Source organism: Trachypithecus francoisi, unplaced genomic scaffold (genome assembly GCF_009764315.1).
Source record: "Trachypithecus francoisi isolate TF-2019V2 unplaced genomic scaffold, Tfra_2.0 Lachesis_group2, whole genome shotgun sequence".
Lineage (NCBI taxonomy): Eukaryota > Metazoa > Chordata > Mammalia > Primates > Cercopithecidae > Trachypithecus > Trachypithecus francoisi.
The window spans coordinates 101442933-101461905 of record NW_022681465.1 but is presented as its reverse complement, the minus strand read 5'-3'; the positions used below and the strand labels follow the sequence as shown (position 1 = coordinate 101461905).

The following is an 18973-nucleotide window of genomic DNA, read 5'->3' as shown; positions in this document are numbered from 1 at the left end:
ACGTATACAAGAATATCTATAGCATGATTCTTTTTATTTATTTATTTTTTGAGATGGAGTCTTGCTCTGTCGCTCAGGTTGGACTGTATGGGCGCGATCTCGGCTCACTGCAAGCTCCACCTCCCAGATTCATGCCATTTCTCCTGCCTGAGCCTCCCGAGCAGCTGGGACTACAGGCGCCCGCCACCATGCCTTGCTGATTTTTTTTATTTTTGGAAAAAGACGGGATTTCACTGTATTAGCAAGGATGGTCTCAATCTCCTGACCTCATGATCCGCCCGCCTCAGCCTCCCAAAAGTGGTGGGATTACAGGCGTGAGCCACTGTGCCTGGCCTAGCATGATTCTTAATAGCCAATGTAGACACGGCCCAAATGTCTATCAACTGATAAATAAAATGTGGTTTATCCACATACTGGAATATTAGCAATAAAAAGGAATGAAGGAATGGCACAAGCTATGACATGGGTAAACCTTAAAAACATTATGCTAAGTAAAAGAAGCCCATCACAAAGGCCACATTGTGTGATTCCATTTGTATGAAATACCTAGAGAATAGACAAATTTATAGACGTACGATGAGTGGTTGCCTAGGGCTAAGAACAGTTAGGGAAATGAGGAATGACCACTAACAGGTACAAGTTTCTTTTCACGATAGCGAAAATGTTCTAAAATTGATTGTGGTGATGGTGGCACAATTCTGTGAATATATTAAAAACCACTGGTTAAGTAACCAAATTACATGGTATGTTAACTATATCTTAATGACACTCAGCCCCTCCCCCAGATTTAAGTAGAAGTGGAGCCTTGTCATTAATATTTTTTAAGGGTTTCCAGAGTGAGTCTATTACATATCCCAAGTTGAAAGCCTCTGGCTAAGGAGATGGAGAAAAAACCCAACACACCACTCGTACCTCCTGGGGATCCACAACACAGTAGTGATATAAATACTGATCCACGTAGAGTCCAGTAACTGCAGGTGTATAAAATTGGTTGCAGAGGGCATATATTTGTGAACCATACAGAGATCCAGAAGACTGAGCAGTTGGGTTGACTCCCATTATATAGACAATTGTGGCAATAAACACCATGATGCCCAGGATAGCACTCACTATTATCACACTTAAGTAATATCTTCTTGTTCTGGACATTTCGGATCTTATAACACTGGTAGCAAAGATCACCAACGCGGCAATGAAACAAAAGGCAGCCATGGCCAACATGAAGCCCTTTGCTGCTCTTGGGTCTGTATAGCCTCCGTAGCCATAGCCATAACCATAGCCATAGCCATAGCCACTTCCGTAGCTACCAAAGCCACTTCCTCCATAAGGGTAGCCTATACTACCTCCTACAAGGGAAGTTCCATAGCCTCTGTCCCAGGCAAGCGTGGAGGCCACACACGCAAAGATGGCAATGCACATCACAATAATGAGCATAGACAGAATCCGAATCACTCCTGGAGGAGAGGTCCATTTGTAGAAGTGAAGAATTTCATCTTCTGGGTAAAAAGAGTATGCTGGCTGAGACAGCATCGGTCGAACATGCATCTCTCCACCATATACGTCATTGCTTGGTGCATAATGATTTGGTTTGCTGAAATGAACATGAAAATAATTTCAAGTTAGCACTTTTTGGTAGTAAGCAGAAAGAACACAACTTACTTGGAATAAATTAAACCATTGGGTAAATGAAACTAAAGCTTATCTGTGCATAGGAATAACCTGGAGGGCTTGTTAAAACATAAGATTACTGGCCTCTGGCCACAACCTATTGTGCTCAGACATCTGGGTTATCTCTGTTTGGGGGTACTGTAAACAGTTTAACTATAAACATCCTTCAATGTGTATTCCGGTATAGAAAAGTATTCATTTTTCTAGGGTATATACCCAGGAGAATTTCTGGATCACATATTTTTTTATCTTCAACTTCACAAACTGTTTTCCAAAGTGATTGTACCAATTACCTACGGTGGAACGGGTAACTGTAATATATCCATACAATGGAATACTCCAATACTGTCCAATGTGGCAGCCACTAGCTGCTTGGGTCTATCGTACACTTGAAATGTATCTAGTCCGGCTGGGCATGGTGGCTCATGTCTGTAATCCCAGCACTTTGGGAGGCCGAGGTGGATGGATCACTTGAGGTCAGGAGTTCGAGACCAGCCTGGCCAACATGGCGAAACCCCATCTCTACTAAAAATACAAAAATTAGCCAGGTGTGGTGGTATACGCCTGTAATCCCAGCTACTCAGGTGGCTGAGGCACAAGACTTGCTTGAACCCGGGAGATGGAGGTTGCAGTGAGCCGAGTTCGCGCCATTGCAATGCAGCCTGGGTGACAGAGCAAGACTCCATCTCAAAAAAAAAAGAAATGTGGCTAGTCCAAACTCAGGTATGCTGTTAAAATGCACAGTGGTAAGTTCGGGGCGGGCAGATCACTTGAGGCCAGGAGTTTGAGACCAGCCTGGTAAACATGGTAAAACTTCATCTCTACTAAAAATACAAAAATTAGCCAGGCATGGTGACATATCCCACTTACTTGGGAGGCTGAGGCACGAAAATCAAGAATCACTTGAACCCAGGAGGCAGAGGCTGCAGTGAGCCGCGATCACGCCCACTGCACTCCAGCCTGGGTGACAGAGCAAGACTCTGTCTCCAAAAAAATTTAAAAATACACAGTGGATTTCAAAGATATAATACGAAGAAAGAATGTAAAGCATCTCCTGAATCATTCATTTTTATATCAATCACATGATGAAATAATGTTTTAGATATACAAGATTAAGTGAAGTATATTAAAATTAATTTCTCCTTTTGGCCAAGCACGGTGGCTCAGACCTGCAATCCCAGCACTTTGGGAGGCCACAGCGGGTGGACCACCTGAGGTCAGGAGTTCAAGACCAGCCTGGCTAACCTGGTGAAACCCCATCTCTACTAAAAATACAAAATTAGCTGGGCGTCGTGGCAGACGCCTGTAATCCCAGCTACTTGGGAAGCTGAGGCAGGAGAATCACTTGAACCTGGGAGGTGGAGGTTGCAGTGAGCTGAGACCATGCCATTGCACTCTAGCCTAGGCAAAAAGAGCGAAACACTGTCTCAAAAATAAAAAAATTCTCCTTTTATTTTTCTTGAAAATATAAAATTACATATATGGCTCATGTCATATTTCTACAGTGCTATGAAGCCAAAACTGATGAACTATGAATACATGCAGTTACAGATAATGCTGAAAAAAATGAAAAAATACATATAGCATTATTATATTTATATAGTTTTAAAACAGGTAAAACTGGCTGGGCATGGTGGCTCACACCTATAATCCCAGCAGTTTAGGAGGAGGGCAGGTCACCTGAGGTCAGGAATTCGAGACCAGCCTGGCCAACATGGTGAAACCTCGTCTCTACTAAAAGTATAAAAATTGGTTGTGCATTGTGGTGGTTACCTGTAATCCCAGCTACTTGGGAGGCTGAGGCAGGAGAACTGCTTGAATCCAGGAGGTAGAGGTTGCAGTGAGCCAAGATTGTGCCACTGCACTCCAACCTGGCCAACAGAGTGAGACTCCGTCTCAAAAATAAATAAAACAGGTAAAACTAAACTGAAATGTTTAGGATATACAAGGTGATAAAATGATAAAAGCAGGTAATGATCATAACTTCAGGACAGTGGTCTCCAGAGAAAAGGAGAGGACACAGGGAAGGACTTGGAAGTGTTGTTTCTTGACCTGGGTAGTGAGTATGTATGTTTGCTTGGTCTTTCCTCATGATCTCCTACATACGTTGTATGTCCTTTTCTTTATGTATGTTGCAGTTCATCATTATTTACAAAAGCAACACAAAATAAGTGTCAGATTAGTGGTGCACTACTCAATTACTATATTCTCTAGTATGTGTTAAAAACTGTATTGTCATAAACAACTTGTGTCCCCACCATGTTTTAGGCACTAGTAAGGAGGTTAAATAACTGGAACACAACCTCGACATGATATTGTGAAATATGTATTTGGTCTTCATCTCCATTTTCTGGCATGCAACTCCTAAAATCTTTGGAATCTCCAAAGTGATAAGTGTCCCTTTATGTTAATAAAATGATAGGTTCCTGGCAGCCCTAGGAAGCTTCAGGATGGGAGCTAGGATTAGAGGGTTGGAACTTTTCAGCCCCAAACCCCTCTGGACAGGAAAGGGGAGCTGAGGCTTACACTGCTCACCAATGGCCAATGATTTAGTCAATCATGCCTGTGTCATATAGCTTCCATAAAAACCCAAAAGGACTGAATTCACAGAGCTTCTGGACAGCTGAACATGTGTAGGTTCCTAGAGGGTGGCACAACCAGGGAGGGCCCCTTCCCACATACCTCACCCTGTCCAACTCTTCATCTGGTGTTTGTTGGCATCCACTGTAATATCATCTGTTTGTTCATTCATTCATTCATTCTTAAAAGACAAAGTCTCCCTATGTTGCCCAGGCTGGCCTCGAACTCCCAGGCTCAAGCACTCCTCCTGCCTCATATTCCCGAGTAGCTGGGATCACAGGCGTGCACCACCACACCTGGTTTTTGTAATACCCTTTATAATAAACCAGTAATGATAAGTAGTGTTTCCCTGAGTTCTGCGAGCCACTTTAGCAAATTAATTGAACCCAAGGAGAGAACTGTGGGAATCCTGATTTACTGTAGGTGGGTCAGAAACACGGGCTACAACCTGAGCTTGTGGCTGCTACGTGAAGTGGGGGCAGTCTTATGGGAATGAGCCCTGAACCTGTGATCTGATGCTATCTCCGGACAGTGTCAGAACTCGACTGATAATTAGAGGACATAGAGCTATTGTCCACTGTAGAACTGATTACTTGGTTGCTGGTGGGGAAAAATCCCCACAAATTCTGGTTGATCAGAGGTCACAGACATGTTGTGACAGAACTGCAGGAGAAACTGTTTTTGCCTATATTAGACTCCACTACACTTATCAGGGTTAAAGCTGCAAACTACTTAGAGGAGGAAATCCCTATCAATGTTTAATAGCAAATTTGGAATTCAAAAATTCACTGATAAATCTTCACATGACAAAGGAGCCCCAAACCCCTCAACATTGCTTGTTTTAGATAATGGCAGGAATCACTCTTAAAACTGACAGTATGGAAAGTATTATGCTAAGTGAAAGAAGCCAGTTACAAAAGGCCACATATTACATGAGTCCTCCATTTATACAAAATATGCAGAATAGACAAATCTATAGAGACAGAAAGTAAACCGACAGTTGCTTAGGGGTGATGGAACTGGGAGATGATTGCCAATGGGTAGGTTTCTTTGGAGAGTAATGAAATGTTCTAAAATTAATTGTGGTGATGGTTATACAACTCTGTGAATATATTAAAAATCATTAAACTATCCATTCTAAATGGGTAAATTGTAAAGTATGTTAATTATATCTCAATAAAGCTGTTATTTTTATTTATTAATTTATTTTTTGACAAGGAGTTTCGCTCGTCTCCCAGGCTGGAGTGCAGTGGTGTGATCTCAGCTCACCGCAACCTTCCCCTCCTGGGTTCAAGCGGTTCTCCTGCCTCAGCCTCCCAAATAGCTGGGATTACAGGCATGCACCACCATGCCTGGCTAATTTTGTATTTTTAGTAGAGATGGGGGTTTCTCCACGTTGGTCACGGTGGTCTCAAACTCCCGACCTCAGGTGATCCGCCCACCTCAGCCTCCCAAAGTGCTGGGATTACAGGCATGAGCCCCCAGGCCCGGCCTTTTTTTTTTTTTTTTAGATGGAGTCTTGCTCTGTCTCTAGGCTGGAGTGCAGTGGCATCATCTCAGCTCACTGCAACCTCCGCCTCCTGGGTTCAAGTGAATCTCCTGCCTCGGCCTCCCGAGTAGCCAGAATTACAGGCAAGTAGCTGGGATTACAGGTGCATGCCACCACACCCAGCTAATTTTTATAGTTTATTAGAAGAGATGGGATTTCACCATGTTGGCCAGGATGGTCTTGATCTCTTGACCTTGTGATCCGCCAGCCTCAGCCTCCCAAGGTGCTGGGATTACAGGCATGAGCCCTGGCACCCGGCCTGGCCTAAAGCTGTCATTTTTAAAAGCTGACAATATATTGCCAATGCCCATCTAAACGAGGCATTTAAAAGGAAGCTTCATTATCATTTGTACATAACAAAACCAACATAAAAATATAAACCTTGGCAATCTCTCGAAACAAACATTAGCAATTGGTGACAGTAGTTGTCCTAGCAGAGACAAACTGTCACTCTGAAAGTTGAGAGAAATTCACTTTTCAGTGCAGACCCTTTGATACAATTTAAATTTACAAGTACATGTATCGTTTTATTTTTAAAAGCAAACACTTAAAAATGAAAGTTTCGGCCGGGCGCGGTGGCTCAAGCCTGTAATCCCAGCACTTTGGGAGGCCGAGACGGGCGGATCACGAGGTCAGGAGATCGAGACCATCCTGGCTAACACGGTGAAACCCCGTCTCTACTAAAAATACAAAAAAAACTAGCCGGGCGAGGTGGCGGGCGCCTGTAGTCCCAGCTACTTGGGAGGCTGAGGCAGGAGAATGGCGTGAACCCGGGAGGCGGAGCTTGCAGTGAGCTGAGATCCGGCCACTGCACTCCAGTCCGGGCGACAAAGCGAGACTCCACCTCAAAAAAAAAAAAAAAAAAAAAAAATGAAAGTTTCAACCATACTTACTGTTTACACATGACAGACTTTTAAAAAGAGAATAACTACAGGATTGTTTACTTACAATTCATCAGGTCTGTAAGGAGGTGGACTTTCAAGAGGCCTGGATGACATGGCTGATGTCAATGGTCAGCTGATCTTCAGGATGAGCAATGCCCTATAGCTCCCAAGATACACCAATCTAAGCAACAAAAGTAGGGTTATGGCATTACTACTGAGCTCACAATTTCTTTCTTTTCTTCACCCCCTCGCCCCCACCGAGACAGGGTCTCACCCTGTCACCCAGGCTGGAGTGCAGTGGTCCAATCACAGCTCACTGCAGCCTTGACCTCCCAAGCTCAAGCCCTCCTCCTACCTCAGCTTCCGAATTAGCTGGGACTACAGATGTGCACCACCATGCCCAGCTAATTCCTCTATTTTTTGCACAAAAATTCAAAATATATATAATTTCATATTACTTTTGAAAGTTCATATTAAATGAGAATGCATATGAAAGTGCACACATAGCAGCACTAGCACATACTAGCTCCTCAATGCAAACTAACAATCTAATGGGTTAAATGCCTTTATCATTAAAAAAAGATAATAAAATGAATCTATAAATGGCAGAATTGTAGATATTTTCCCCTTATCTCCTTTTCCAAGTCTTCAAAACCGAGCATACTTTTTATACAAGGGGAGAAAAGACAATATGCGTAGTATTAATTGGTCGTTTTCTGAAATTTTGTCCTAACGTTCTTCAGCACAAGTTCCTAAACATCTGAGAAGCAATTTCACTCACGAAGCATGTATTAAGTGCCTACACTAGACCAGGAGAGCCTGTGGGAGTGACGCATGAGAGCCAGCGCTGGGGTCCTGGTTCTTCCAGGCTGGTGTGGTGCTGATACACAGGTGGCTAGCTTATGGAACAGTGAGGAGACCAGGTGGGAACATGGTGGAATGGTGTAGTCTTTTAAAATAAGGTTACAGTAATAATATAGTGGATGGAGGATGAGTAAGAAAAGGGAGGGCTTTGAAAGTCTAGTGGAAATGTCTCACTTCCTTCAGGTAGGAAACAGGGAGCCAGTTCATGATTCTCGGCAAGGGAGGTGTAAGTTTGATTTGAAACAAATTTGAAGGACAAAGTCAACAGTAAAAAGAAGCACCTAGAGTCAGCAGCAGCAAACCTAGGTGTGAGGCAACAATGAAAGACTAGCTTAGGAGACAGAAGATGGGAAGGAAACTACCATTCAGCAGACACCTACCGATGTGCTGGGTGTTTTAAACAAAATCCTCCTTTCATCCTCAAAACAACCCTCCATGGTTGATTAATCACTTTACAGATGCAAAGAGGGTCAGAAAGAGATGTAAAGTAATACGCTCAAGGTTATATGGATGACAGTGAGTCACTCAGATGTAACTTGAACCCAGATGATCTCCTGTGCTTTTCACAATGCTAGTTTGAAACAATGAGTTCCATTTGGGAAACACCAGCTTTTGTGGGGAGCGCACAGCTGGTGTTAGCATCCATGAGGAAGTGAAGATGGAGATCGTCTGTCTAGGTCGTTGGTGGATCCATGGGCACTGAGAGCTCTCCAGGAAAAAGACAAGTCTCAGCAAGATGTGGTAAACACACAACTCCCAAACCTACAAAGCTTAAGGATTATTCTAGAAAACCCAGTGCTGGAGGCACTGGCAAGGTACTTCCCACATCAGCTACAGAACTTTATGCCACTCCTTAGCTATGTTGAACCAACAATAAATTCTTTCCAGGCTATACCAGTGATTAGTAGAGTAGGGAACTTTGAGATCTACTAGAAGGTAAATTCCACGTGAACAGGAATTTTTGCTTGTTTTGTTCACTGATTAAAACAATGCCTGGCACATAGTAGACGTCCAAATAATTTGTTGAATGTTTACAGGAACCAGATTGGACCATGGATATCTCTGCCTGCAAAACCTCTTGTGTTTTCAAGTTGAAGGTAATGGAAAAGTATCAGAGTAACTTTAAAAGGTATGATCCTTGAATGACACTTGAGCAACATCTATAATGAGTATATTAAAGTATCTGATTTGTTTTCCTTTTCTAATAAGGCCTGTACAATCATACGTTACTATACTAACAGCAGTACATCAATTCAAACTGTTAAAACTTTTTTTTTAACTAATGGCAGCTCTTCCTTTTTTTTTTTTTTTGAGCCGAGTCTCACTCTGTCACCAGGATGGAATGCATTGGCACGATCTCAGCTCACTGCAACCTCTGCCTCCCGGCTTCAAGCAATTCTTCTGCCTCAGCCTCCAGAGTAGCTGGGACTATAGGCGCATGCTGCCACACCCAGATAATTGTTTGTATTTTTAGTAAAGACAGGGTTTCACCGTGTTGCGGAGAATTAAATCTCTCAGAATTAAACTCTGCCCAACTATTAAATAAATCCTCAAAGACAGAAATATAATGTTAATAACACCAACACAATTAGCATAATTTTCCAAAGACATGAAGGAAGATGACTTTTCTACATTTTTGAAAACCACTTTATTAAAGTATACCATAGAGAAAAGTGCAGAAATCATAAGTGTACACAGCCCTGTAACTAGCACTCAAGTCAATTTCTCTATACTTTTTTTTTTTTTGAGACAAGGTCTCACTCTGTCGCCCAGGATGAAATGCAGTGCCATCATCTCAGCTCACTGCAACCTGCCTCCCAGGCTCAAGCCATCCTCCCGCCTCAGCCTCCCAAGTAGCTGGACTACAGGCACATGCCACCACGCCTGGCTAATTTTTGTTTTTTTTAGTAAAGTATCACTATGTTGCCCAGGCTAGTCTCAAACCCCTGAGCTCAAGCTATCCACCTGCCTTGGCCTCCCAAAGTACTGGGATTATAGGCATGAGCCAACACACCTGGTCAATTTCTCTATATTCTAATAATGGGGAAACACACAAATGAGCAATTTAGGCCAAAATGTTATGGTACTATAAAAAGGCAAAAGTCCAAACTGTCTTCCAAACTGATGTTCAGAAAAAGAACATTAAAGAAAACTGATTTTAGGCCAGGCGAGGTGGCTCACACCTGTAATCCCAGCACTTGGGAGGCGGAGGCAGGTGGATTGCGCGCGGAGGCAAGGAGTTCAAGACCAGCGGACCAACATGGTAAAACCCCATCTCTGCTAAAAACACGAAAAATTAGCCAGGCATGTTGGTGCATGCCTGTAAACCCAGCTCCTTGGGAGGCTGAGGTAGGAGAATCGCTTGAACCTGGGAGGCGGACGTTGCAGTGAGCCAATATTGCGCCATTGCACTCCAGCCTGGGCAAAAAGACCAAAACTCTGTCTCAAAAAAAAAAAGCAAGCTCATTAAGAACAAGTCATGCCACACCAACTTCACTTCCTTTTCTGGGAAGGTTACCAGACTGGTGGATGAAGGGAATGCAGAAAGAAAGAATCCTGAGAATCTTGAGCACATCCTTGTGTGGGTGGGCAGATTCCCAAGGGGCTGAATTATGGCACCCCATTAGCACAAAAGAATGAACCATTTATGTCCACCTGGTGGGAGGTCTCCAGTGGTAACCACAAAGTGGAGGAGACAGCTTATCCAGATTTGCAGCTGACCAAACACGCTGAAAAGGATAACTAACCCATTGGCTAGGCCATCAACACTAAGCAAGAACTCTCTGTAAAATAAGAATGATGAGTTTAAAGCAACCTAGTGGTTTTAACAGCCCCCATTTACTGGCTCACAATCTGAGGCAAATTCTTTATCTCCTCTAAGTGCACTCCTCTGTCAAATGCAGGAATAATCCTGACCTCTGCACTGGGATAAGAAAAAGTCTTAAAGAGCCAAGCGCTATGACTCACACCTGTAATCCCAGCACTTTGGGAGGCCGAGGCGGGTGGATTACGAGGTCAAGAGATGGAGACCATCCTGGCCAACTGGTGAAACCCCGTCTCTACTAAAAAAATACAAAAATTAGCTGGGCGTGGTGACGTGCTCCTGTAGCCCCAGCTACTCAGGAGGCTGAGGCAGGAGAAGCTCCTGAATCCAGGAGGAGGAGGTTGCAGTGAGCAGAGATCATGCCAATGCACTCCAGTCTGGCGACAGAGCGAAACTCCAGCTCAAAAAAAAAAAAAAAAAAAAAAAAAACAAGAAAAAGTCTTCAAGAAAATGGCAACTGCATTCATCATAAGGTGGTATCTTGAAAGTGAGAAATTTCAGTGCTTAGGCACTTAGGTGTACTGTATCCATTTTCAAATACAGCTGACGCTCCACATCCATGGGTTTTAAATCCAGATTCAACCAACCTCAGACAGAAAATATTCAGGGGAAAAAAAATTAAAAATAACAAGGCAGGTACAGTGGTTCACACCTGTAATCCCAACACTCTAGGAAGCTAAGGCAGGAAGATCACTTGAACCCAGGAGTTCAAGACCGACCACAGCAACATAGCAAGACCCCATCTCTACAAAAAATTTTTCTTAAAATTAGCCAGGCATGGTGGCACATGCCTATAAGCTCCAGCTACTCAAGAGACTGAGGTGGGAGGATCTCTTGAGCAGAGGAAGTTGAGGCTGGAGTGAGAGCCAGGATCACGTCACTGTATTCTAGCCTGAGTAACAGTAATACCTTGTCAAAAAAAAAAATAAACAGTAAAACAAAAAATACAGATTTTTAAAACTACAATATCACAATTCTATGTAGCATTTACGCTGTATTAGGTATTATAACTAACCTAGAGATTATTTAAAGTCTACAAGAGGTCTGGGTGCAGTGGCTCACACCTGTAATTCCAGCTCTTTGGGAGCCCAAGACGGGCGGATCACTTGAGGTCAAGAGTTCGACATCAGCCTGGCCAACATGATGAAACCCTGTCTCTACTAAAAATACAAAAATTAGGCCGGGCGCGGTGGCTCAAGCCTGTAATCCCAGCACTTTGGGAGGCCGAGACGGGCGGATCACGAGGTCAGGAGATCGAGACCATCCTGGCTAATACGGTGAAACCCCGTCTCTACTAAAAAATACAAAAAAAAACTAGCCGGGCGACGAGGCGGGCGCCTGTAGTCCCAGCTACTCGGGAGGCTGAGGCAGGAGAATGGCGTAAACCCGGGAGGCGGAGCTTGCAGTGAGCTGAGATCTGGCCACTGCACTCCAGCCTGGGCGGCAGAGCAAGACTCCGTCTCAAAAAAAAAAAAAATACAAAAATTAGCTGGGCGTGGTGGTGCATGCCTGTAATCCCAGCTACTTCGGAGGCTGAGGCAGGAGAATCGCTTGAGCCCAGGACGCAGAGTTTGCAGTGGGCCAAAACTGCATCACTGCACTCCAGCCTAGATGATGCAGTGAGATTCTGTCTCAAAAAAAAATTAAAAAAAAAAAAGTATACAAGAGCATTTACGTCATATGCAAATACAAAGCTATTTTGTAACAGGGACTTCAGCCTCCTCAGATTTTAGTATCATGGGGTCCTGGAAGCAACCTCTCACAGATACTGAAGGGTGACTATATTGGTGGCATAAATGAGTCATTTTTAAAATGTAAACTGAATTTTTTTTTCTTTTTCTTTTGAGACAGAGTCTAGCTCTGTCGCCCAGCCTGGAATGCAATGGCGTGATCTCAGCTCAATGCAACCTCCACCTCCCAGATTCAAGCGATTCTCCCACCTCAGCCTCCTGAGTAGCTGAGATTACCAGCGCATGCCACCAGGCCAGGCTAATTTTTTATTTTTAGTAGAAATGGGGTTTTACCATGTTAACCAAGCTGGTCTCAAACTCCTGACCTCAGGTGATCCAACCGCCTCGGCCTCCCAAAGTGCTGGGATTACAGGCATGAGCCACCATGCCCAGCAGTAAACTGAATTTTTTAAAAGTTAATTCCATAGTACGGTATAGAGGAGAACTAATTTAATAATCGTTCATTTTTAAAGGTGCATTTCTTTGGTAAGAATTCCAACAAAAGCTAACAAGCGATCCCAAACTTTATTCACAGAAATAGTGCTCATATCTAGGAATAATACGCTATTAAAAAGAACAAACAAAACCTGATTTGTATATCACATTCTAAACTACGTGCCTCTCCAGGAGGGTGACTAAGATCGTTAAAGATCTAGACAAGCTGGCCAGGCACAGTGGCTCACGCCTGTAAGCCCAGCACTTTGGGAGGCCAAGGCAGGTGGATCACAAGGTCAGGAGATTGAGACCATCTTGGCCAACATGGTGAAACCTTGTCTCTACTAAAAATACGGAAATTAGTTGGGCTTATAATCCCAGCTACTTGGGAGGCTGAGGCAGGAGAATCGCTTGAACCCAGGAGGCAGAGGTTGCAGTGAGCTGAGATTGTGCCACTGCACTCCAGCCTGGAGTGAGAGCCAGAGTGAGACTCTGGCCGCCACAAAAAAAAAAAAATCTAGAAAAACCATGTCTTAAGACAAACAATTGGGAAAACAGGAAATGTTTGGCCTGGAGAACTGAACATTAGAAGAATCACTTTAGTAGCCCTGAGGTATCTGAAGAGCTGTCTTTGTTATCCTAGAAATGGTTAAAAAAAAAAAAAAAAAAAAAATCCAAAAACTACCATGTTAGGAAGCCTCTCCCTCACCCTGACCCCACACCCCCTCCAAAAATAACGAACAATTTGAGCTCATGCAATTTATACAAAGCTTTAGTTATGTGATATTTTTTTGGAGACCAGACTGGAGGACTTCTAAGGTCTCTGAAATTTCAAAGGGAATCTGTGACTGTGCTTTAAGGCCAGCAGCCAAAGGTGAAAGAGGACCAATGCCCAGCACAGCAACATTAACAATCTGTACATGTGTTGAGTGAAGGAAAAAATAAAATGAGGAATGAAGAGACCACTTATCAACTACATGAACTTATGTCAAGAGTGACAAGGGGCCGGGCGCGGTGGCTCAAGCCTGTAATCCCAGCACTTTGGGAGGCCGAGACGGGCGGATCACGAGGTCAGGAGATCGAGACCATCCTGGCTAATACGGTGAAACCCCGTCTCTACTAAAAAATACAAAAAACTAGCCGGGCGACGAGGCGGGCGCCTGTAGTCCCAGCTACTCGGGAGGCTGAGACAGGAGAATGGCGTGAACCCAGGAGGCGGAGCTTGCAGTGAGCTGAGATGGGGCCACTGCACTCCAGCCTGGGCGGCAGAGCCAGACTCCATCTCAAAAAAAAAAAAAAAAAAAGAGTGACAAGGACAGAAGTCAGATAGCTAAATTAGAGTCAGGGGCAAAAGGGAAGCAGCAGATCCTTGTCAAATATGTTAATCTGAAAACCAGCATCTTGAGCTAATGATAAAATATAAAAAGCGTTCTCCCCTTGACAATGTTTACTGACCAAAAGCTGTCTTAATGGAAAACTAAGCTAAGATGAAAAAAACAGGCTGAGGCTGGGTGAGGTGGCTCACACTTGTAATCCCAGTACTTTGGGAAGCCAAGGCAGAGGGATTGTTTGAGCCCAGAACTTCAAGATCAGGCTGGACAACAGAGACTCCATCTCCGTCTTAAAAAAAAAAATATATATATATATATATATATAGAGAGAGAGAGAGAGAGAGAGAGAGAGAGAGAGAGAAGAAAAAATAGCCTGAAAATGCTTTGCCCTCAAATTATTCTTTAAAGAAAACTCTCAATAAGTGAAAAATAAACATATTTAAGAGAAGTCTGTTCCTTGTAGGGTAGATGCAGTAATTGTCAATTTGTCGTTTAAAAGTTTAAGTTGTGCCTTATATTAAATGATTTAGATTATAGGCACATCATTAAATTGTCTAAAAATGTGAAGTTAGGCAGATTTTGTAATAGACTGTCAGAAATTGTATTTTTAATAAACCTTCCAAGTGATTTTTAAACACACCACATATTTTGAGAATTGCTGTTTATAATAATGGTGTCAATCCAAAAAGGACATTGATCTTACAATTTCCTGTCTAGAAAGCCCAGATCTTTTACATAGCAGACACCTGCTGTTCACGTCTCAGCTCAGATGCCACCTTCTGGGAGATGCCCTCCCAGTCCCTCACTCCATCACACAAAACTTGTTTTTTCAGAGCAAACTCCCCTCCGCCCTCATACTTAAAATTATTTTAGGTATTATCTCCACCCCATCTGGAATGCCCACATCCCAGGCATCAAATGTCTATTTTGACCATCATTTATATCCCTGGTCCCTGGAACTAGCCCTGGCACAAACTGATTGTCAATGAGTACTCAATTAATAAAACCAAGTCAATTATTAGAGTTGGGATTTCAATCCAGCAGTGAATGCCTTGAAGTTCTTCACACAACACCCAATCAACACCCAATAAACGTATTTTTTTCCCTTTATTTCCAACTTCAGTGTGCCAAATGTAATTGAGTAGAGTCTAAGAGAAAGGGAGAAAAAGAGGACAGAACAGTCTGAGAATCACCTGTGAGCCTGTTAGAAAGGCAGAATCCCAGGTCCCACTCCTGACCTCCCAATCAGAACCTGTGTCTTAACAAGATCCCTAGGTGATTCATACTACAGCCAAGACTGGAATCACTGGGTTACGGAACAGCGGCAAACCTAAGGGTTAAAACGAAAAGCCTAACAGAAATCTACATAGTCTGTTTACTCTCTTATTTCTATAAATAGTAATTTAATGAAAAAGATCCACTGATATTCCAATCAAATAAGCCTTAAAATGTAACTGAAGAAAACTTCCTTCTGGGACATTCCTGGGAAGGTGAAAGATATTACATCAGATCATTTATGTGGTTAAAAGTAATCTATTATTTTGGAAAGGCAGTAATTCCAACATTACCTTTAGAAGAAAAAAGAATTTTACCGTGACATCAAGCAAAATGCGGAAAATCTTGTATCAGGCTATAGGTACTAGTCAATGGTAGAAAGGTCCAGAAAAACCCCCAAATCTGGTTCTGGAATATCAAGGACCGCTGCTTCTGATATTCCTTCCCAGATTAGCTGAAGCAGTTTGCAAGCAAGCCCACGCAACACGTTTTCCCCACAGCATGTGCCCACTTTTAAAATGGAGTTCTACTAAGGCCTGCCTTTTAGAGTTGTTGGATAATTAAATGAGAAAATACAAAATGCTTTTAGCACAGTGCCTCACGTGCAGGAGACACTGCCCGTTATTTCCCGAAATGGCCTGGAAGCTGCCAAAAGGTGGAGAATCAGGTCTTACCGACCTCCCTATCCTCCGCTCCATCACCTAACAAAGGAGGCCCCTAATAACTAAATAAATTGCAAAACGACAAAAAAAAAAAAAAGTGTTTTGTTTGAGGAAATATCTGTGCCGCCCACACACACTCAAAAAGCACCACTAAGAAAATATTCATAAAGGCCGGGCATGGTGGCTCCTGCCTGTAATCCCAGTACTTTGGGAGGCCGAGGCGGGTGGATCACCGGAGGTCAGCAGTTCGAGATCAGCCTGACCAACATGGCAAAACTCTGTCTCTACTAAAAATACAAAAATTAGCCGTGCATACTAGTGGGTGCCTGCAATCCCAGCTACTCGGGAGGCTGAGCAGGAGAATCACTTGAACCCGGGAGGCAGAGGTTGCAGTGAGCCCAGATCACGCCACTGCACTCCAGCCTGGGAGACACAGCCGGACTCCGTCTCAAAAAAGCAAACAAAAACAAAAACAAAAACAAAAAAAAAAGACTCATACGTACAGTGCAAAAGAACTATTGTTACACTTGGGAATGCCCAGTTTTCTAAATCACCATAAGTGCCTTCATGGGAAGCGTTTCTCTTTTCCAGGTATCCCGGTAATACACCTGTTGCCTAAGGGCCACACACTAACTGGCCTAGAAAGCCGCCCCCTCTTCACCCGGGGTAATTCCCCAAGCGGGCAGTGTAGCCAGCGAGCCCCGGGTCCGGCCTGAGGATGCCGCGGTTTTCCCCGCGGGCCCGGTGGCTTCCCGAGGAGTGCGAGGACCTCGGCGCCGCTCTCAACCCCTAGGCACAGAGGCCATCTTGGCCCTTGACCCCCGCTCCCCGCAAGCTTCCTTCCACGCAGGCAACATGGCTGGCGTGCGGGGCCGGCCCAGTCCCGGAGGTCCCCGAACTCCGTGGTCCGGCTGGGCGCGGGTCCCGATGTCCGTGCGCCCCGAGGCGCTCCCGGGCAGCGCGCGCCAGCGTTCGCTGGGCAGGCACCTCCCGGAGGCAGTTCCGCCCCCCTGGCGGCAGCCCTTTTGGTCACGGGTGAGAATCCCAAGCGTGAGCAGCTTCCCTCGAACTACAGCTTCACTCGAAATTAACTCCCTGAACCCCAGCTTAAATCGGCGCGGGTTCACACAACTCCCAACAAGTGGATTCGAAGTAGCCAGTGTGGCCCACACCGTGACTCCCGGAATATTTCACAGACTGAATCCAGCCCCGGTCTCCCCGGGATACCCAAAGGGGTGGGGTGGGTTGGGGTGGGGTGGGAGCGGAAGGGATGAAATTCCCCCTGGGATCTAAGCCGCCCGGACCAGCAAGCAGTCCCTTGCTGCAGCCTCAAGCTTAGGACCCCCAACGAGCTGGGCGCAGGACCCCTCTCCATGAGGGCCGCCCCCCAAAACTGCAGCCCCAGAGCTGATGCAGGATTGTCGCTGTTCAGGAATGTCCTGTCTCATAAAAGTGAAAAGTTGCCCGCGCCGCTGAGGCACTGCTAGCTTTAAGCGTCTCCGCGGAATAAAGCTTGATCGGCGGCTCCAAGCCGCCCCTTGCCCGGGGAGGCAGCCTCCCAAGTTGGCCGGTGCTGCTCTCTCCGCAGACCCGCGCCTCTCCGGTTCCCACGAGTCCCAGCCCGGGGACGAAACTGCCACCGAAACCAGTGCGGAGCGTCCTCCCCCCCGCACCTCCCCTAACAGAGGCGCCGCGGTCCCCCCACGGGGACCCTGGGGGCTCCCGTGCGCCCCTGACGCCGCGCCCAACACTCACCCACTTGCCGCACCTGGGCCCGACCCACCGGGGGCCAAAGGAGCCAGTGAGCGTGCTCACCTGGCGGGCGCACCTGACGCTGCGCCGACCTCCAGAGCGCAGCCAGGGACTGGGCTGGGGACGTCTCCTCCCCCTCCTCTCTCTCCTTCCCCTCCTCCCCCTCCTCTCTACAACCGGCCCTGCCCCCGGGCATGCGCACCAACGTGGAGGGGGGGGGTTGCGGGAAGCCTGCAGGCCAGGGCCGAGAGACCCACCTGCTGCGTCCCGGACGGGCTCCTCGGCGCTCTGGCCCTAGCTCTCGGTTCTTGCCGCCTCCGCCGGAGGAAGCAGGGAGGGAGAGGTGGGCGCGGGACTGTAGGTGTGGTGTGTCGGCCTCCTCCCTCGGTGACCCATTCACCTGAAACTCGGATGGGAGGGGGCGGGAGGACGCAGCCCTGCTTCCCACACCCTGCCAGCGCGCTGTTAAAGGAACCGCGCGATGTTCCTGCCCGAGGGGCGGAGCGCAGAGGAGAAGCGCGGGCTCCCAGGGGGCAGCACGGACCACCTAGGGGTGCGTTCGGTGCTCCGCCTGCTTCACATGGAACCTTGGGTGTCTGACGGAGAGAGGCCGAACGAGGTCCGGAGGGGACTGTTTCCTCCGGAAAGGGTCTAGGCACTAAGCACTTTGATAGGAAAGGCACGTCCTCACGGGACACTTTTCTGCTTCCAAAATTTGATTGAACTGTTGCTGGAAAAAGGCATCTAGATTTGTTGCTCCCACGAAAGACTCTTGGGAAAATTTCAAAACTCATGTGTAAATATTGGCGCTATTTCTGAATCTCTAGATTCAGAATAAGACAATTTACTTAGTGGGGATAAAATGAGGGTGAACTACTGTAGCTGTTAGTTGCCGTCCAGCAAGCTAAAGTGCATAATACAGTTTACACATCACCACCTCAGGGTCCTCCCCAGCCCACCCTGTCCGAAATGCAACTGGTCCGCTCTTGGGGACGGGGAGATTTAAACTATTATGGCTCTTTGGCCTAAGAAAAAGCACCTTATACTTTGTTTACCAACCTGTAGTGCTTTAAGAACCCTACTTAAAAAGCAAAATAAACCTGGTTTATTTATTTTTTTAAGAAAACGAAAAAGCACCTTAGTCCTGAGTGCTGTATTCTATTTCTTGATCTGGATTCTGGTTCCAAAGGAAATTTCATAGTCTGCACTTAACATTGTGTATCTTTTTATGTATGTTTGTTGTTTTTCAACATATTTTTAAATTGTACTCCAGGATGAAGTAATTATAGTTCTTGGCATTTAACTATCTGCATTGAAAGCGAACTGTTAGGTTTCTTAAATCCTGCTTGTCTTTGCGTTCCAATCTAGAATGTCAGCATTGCTAATAAATTTCTTTTTTTTTTTTTTTTTTTTGAGACG

At 45.3% G+C, this 18973-nt stretch overlaps 1 protein-coding gene across 4 annotated transcripts in view; it reads right to left on the bottom strand.

The window, feature by feature from the left end:
* OCLN (occludin) overlaps window positions 1-18165 on the bottom strand; it is a 61762-nt gene extending 43597 nt beyond the window's left edge. For 2 of the 4 annotated variants that reach the window (XM_033179799.1, XM_033179802.1), the window contains exons 1-3: window positions 17558-17702; window positions 6746-6862; window positions 913-1591 (exon numbers count right to left, since the gene is read on the bottom strand). In XM_033179799.1, the coding sequence (XP_033035690.1) occupies window positions 913-1591; window positions 6746-6795 (729 nt within the window). In that variant the 5' untranslated portion in view covers window positions 6796-6862; window positions 17558-17702. Of the gene's footprint in view, window positions 1-912; window positions 1592-6745; window positions 6863-17557; window positions 17703-17811 lie in introns of those variants that run through there. The other 2 variants (XM_033179800.1, XM_033179801.1) reach the window with 2 other exon arrangements.
* Window positions 18166-18973: the final 808 nt, after the last annotated feature.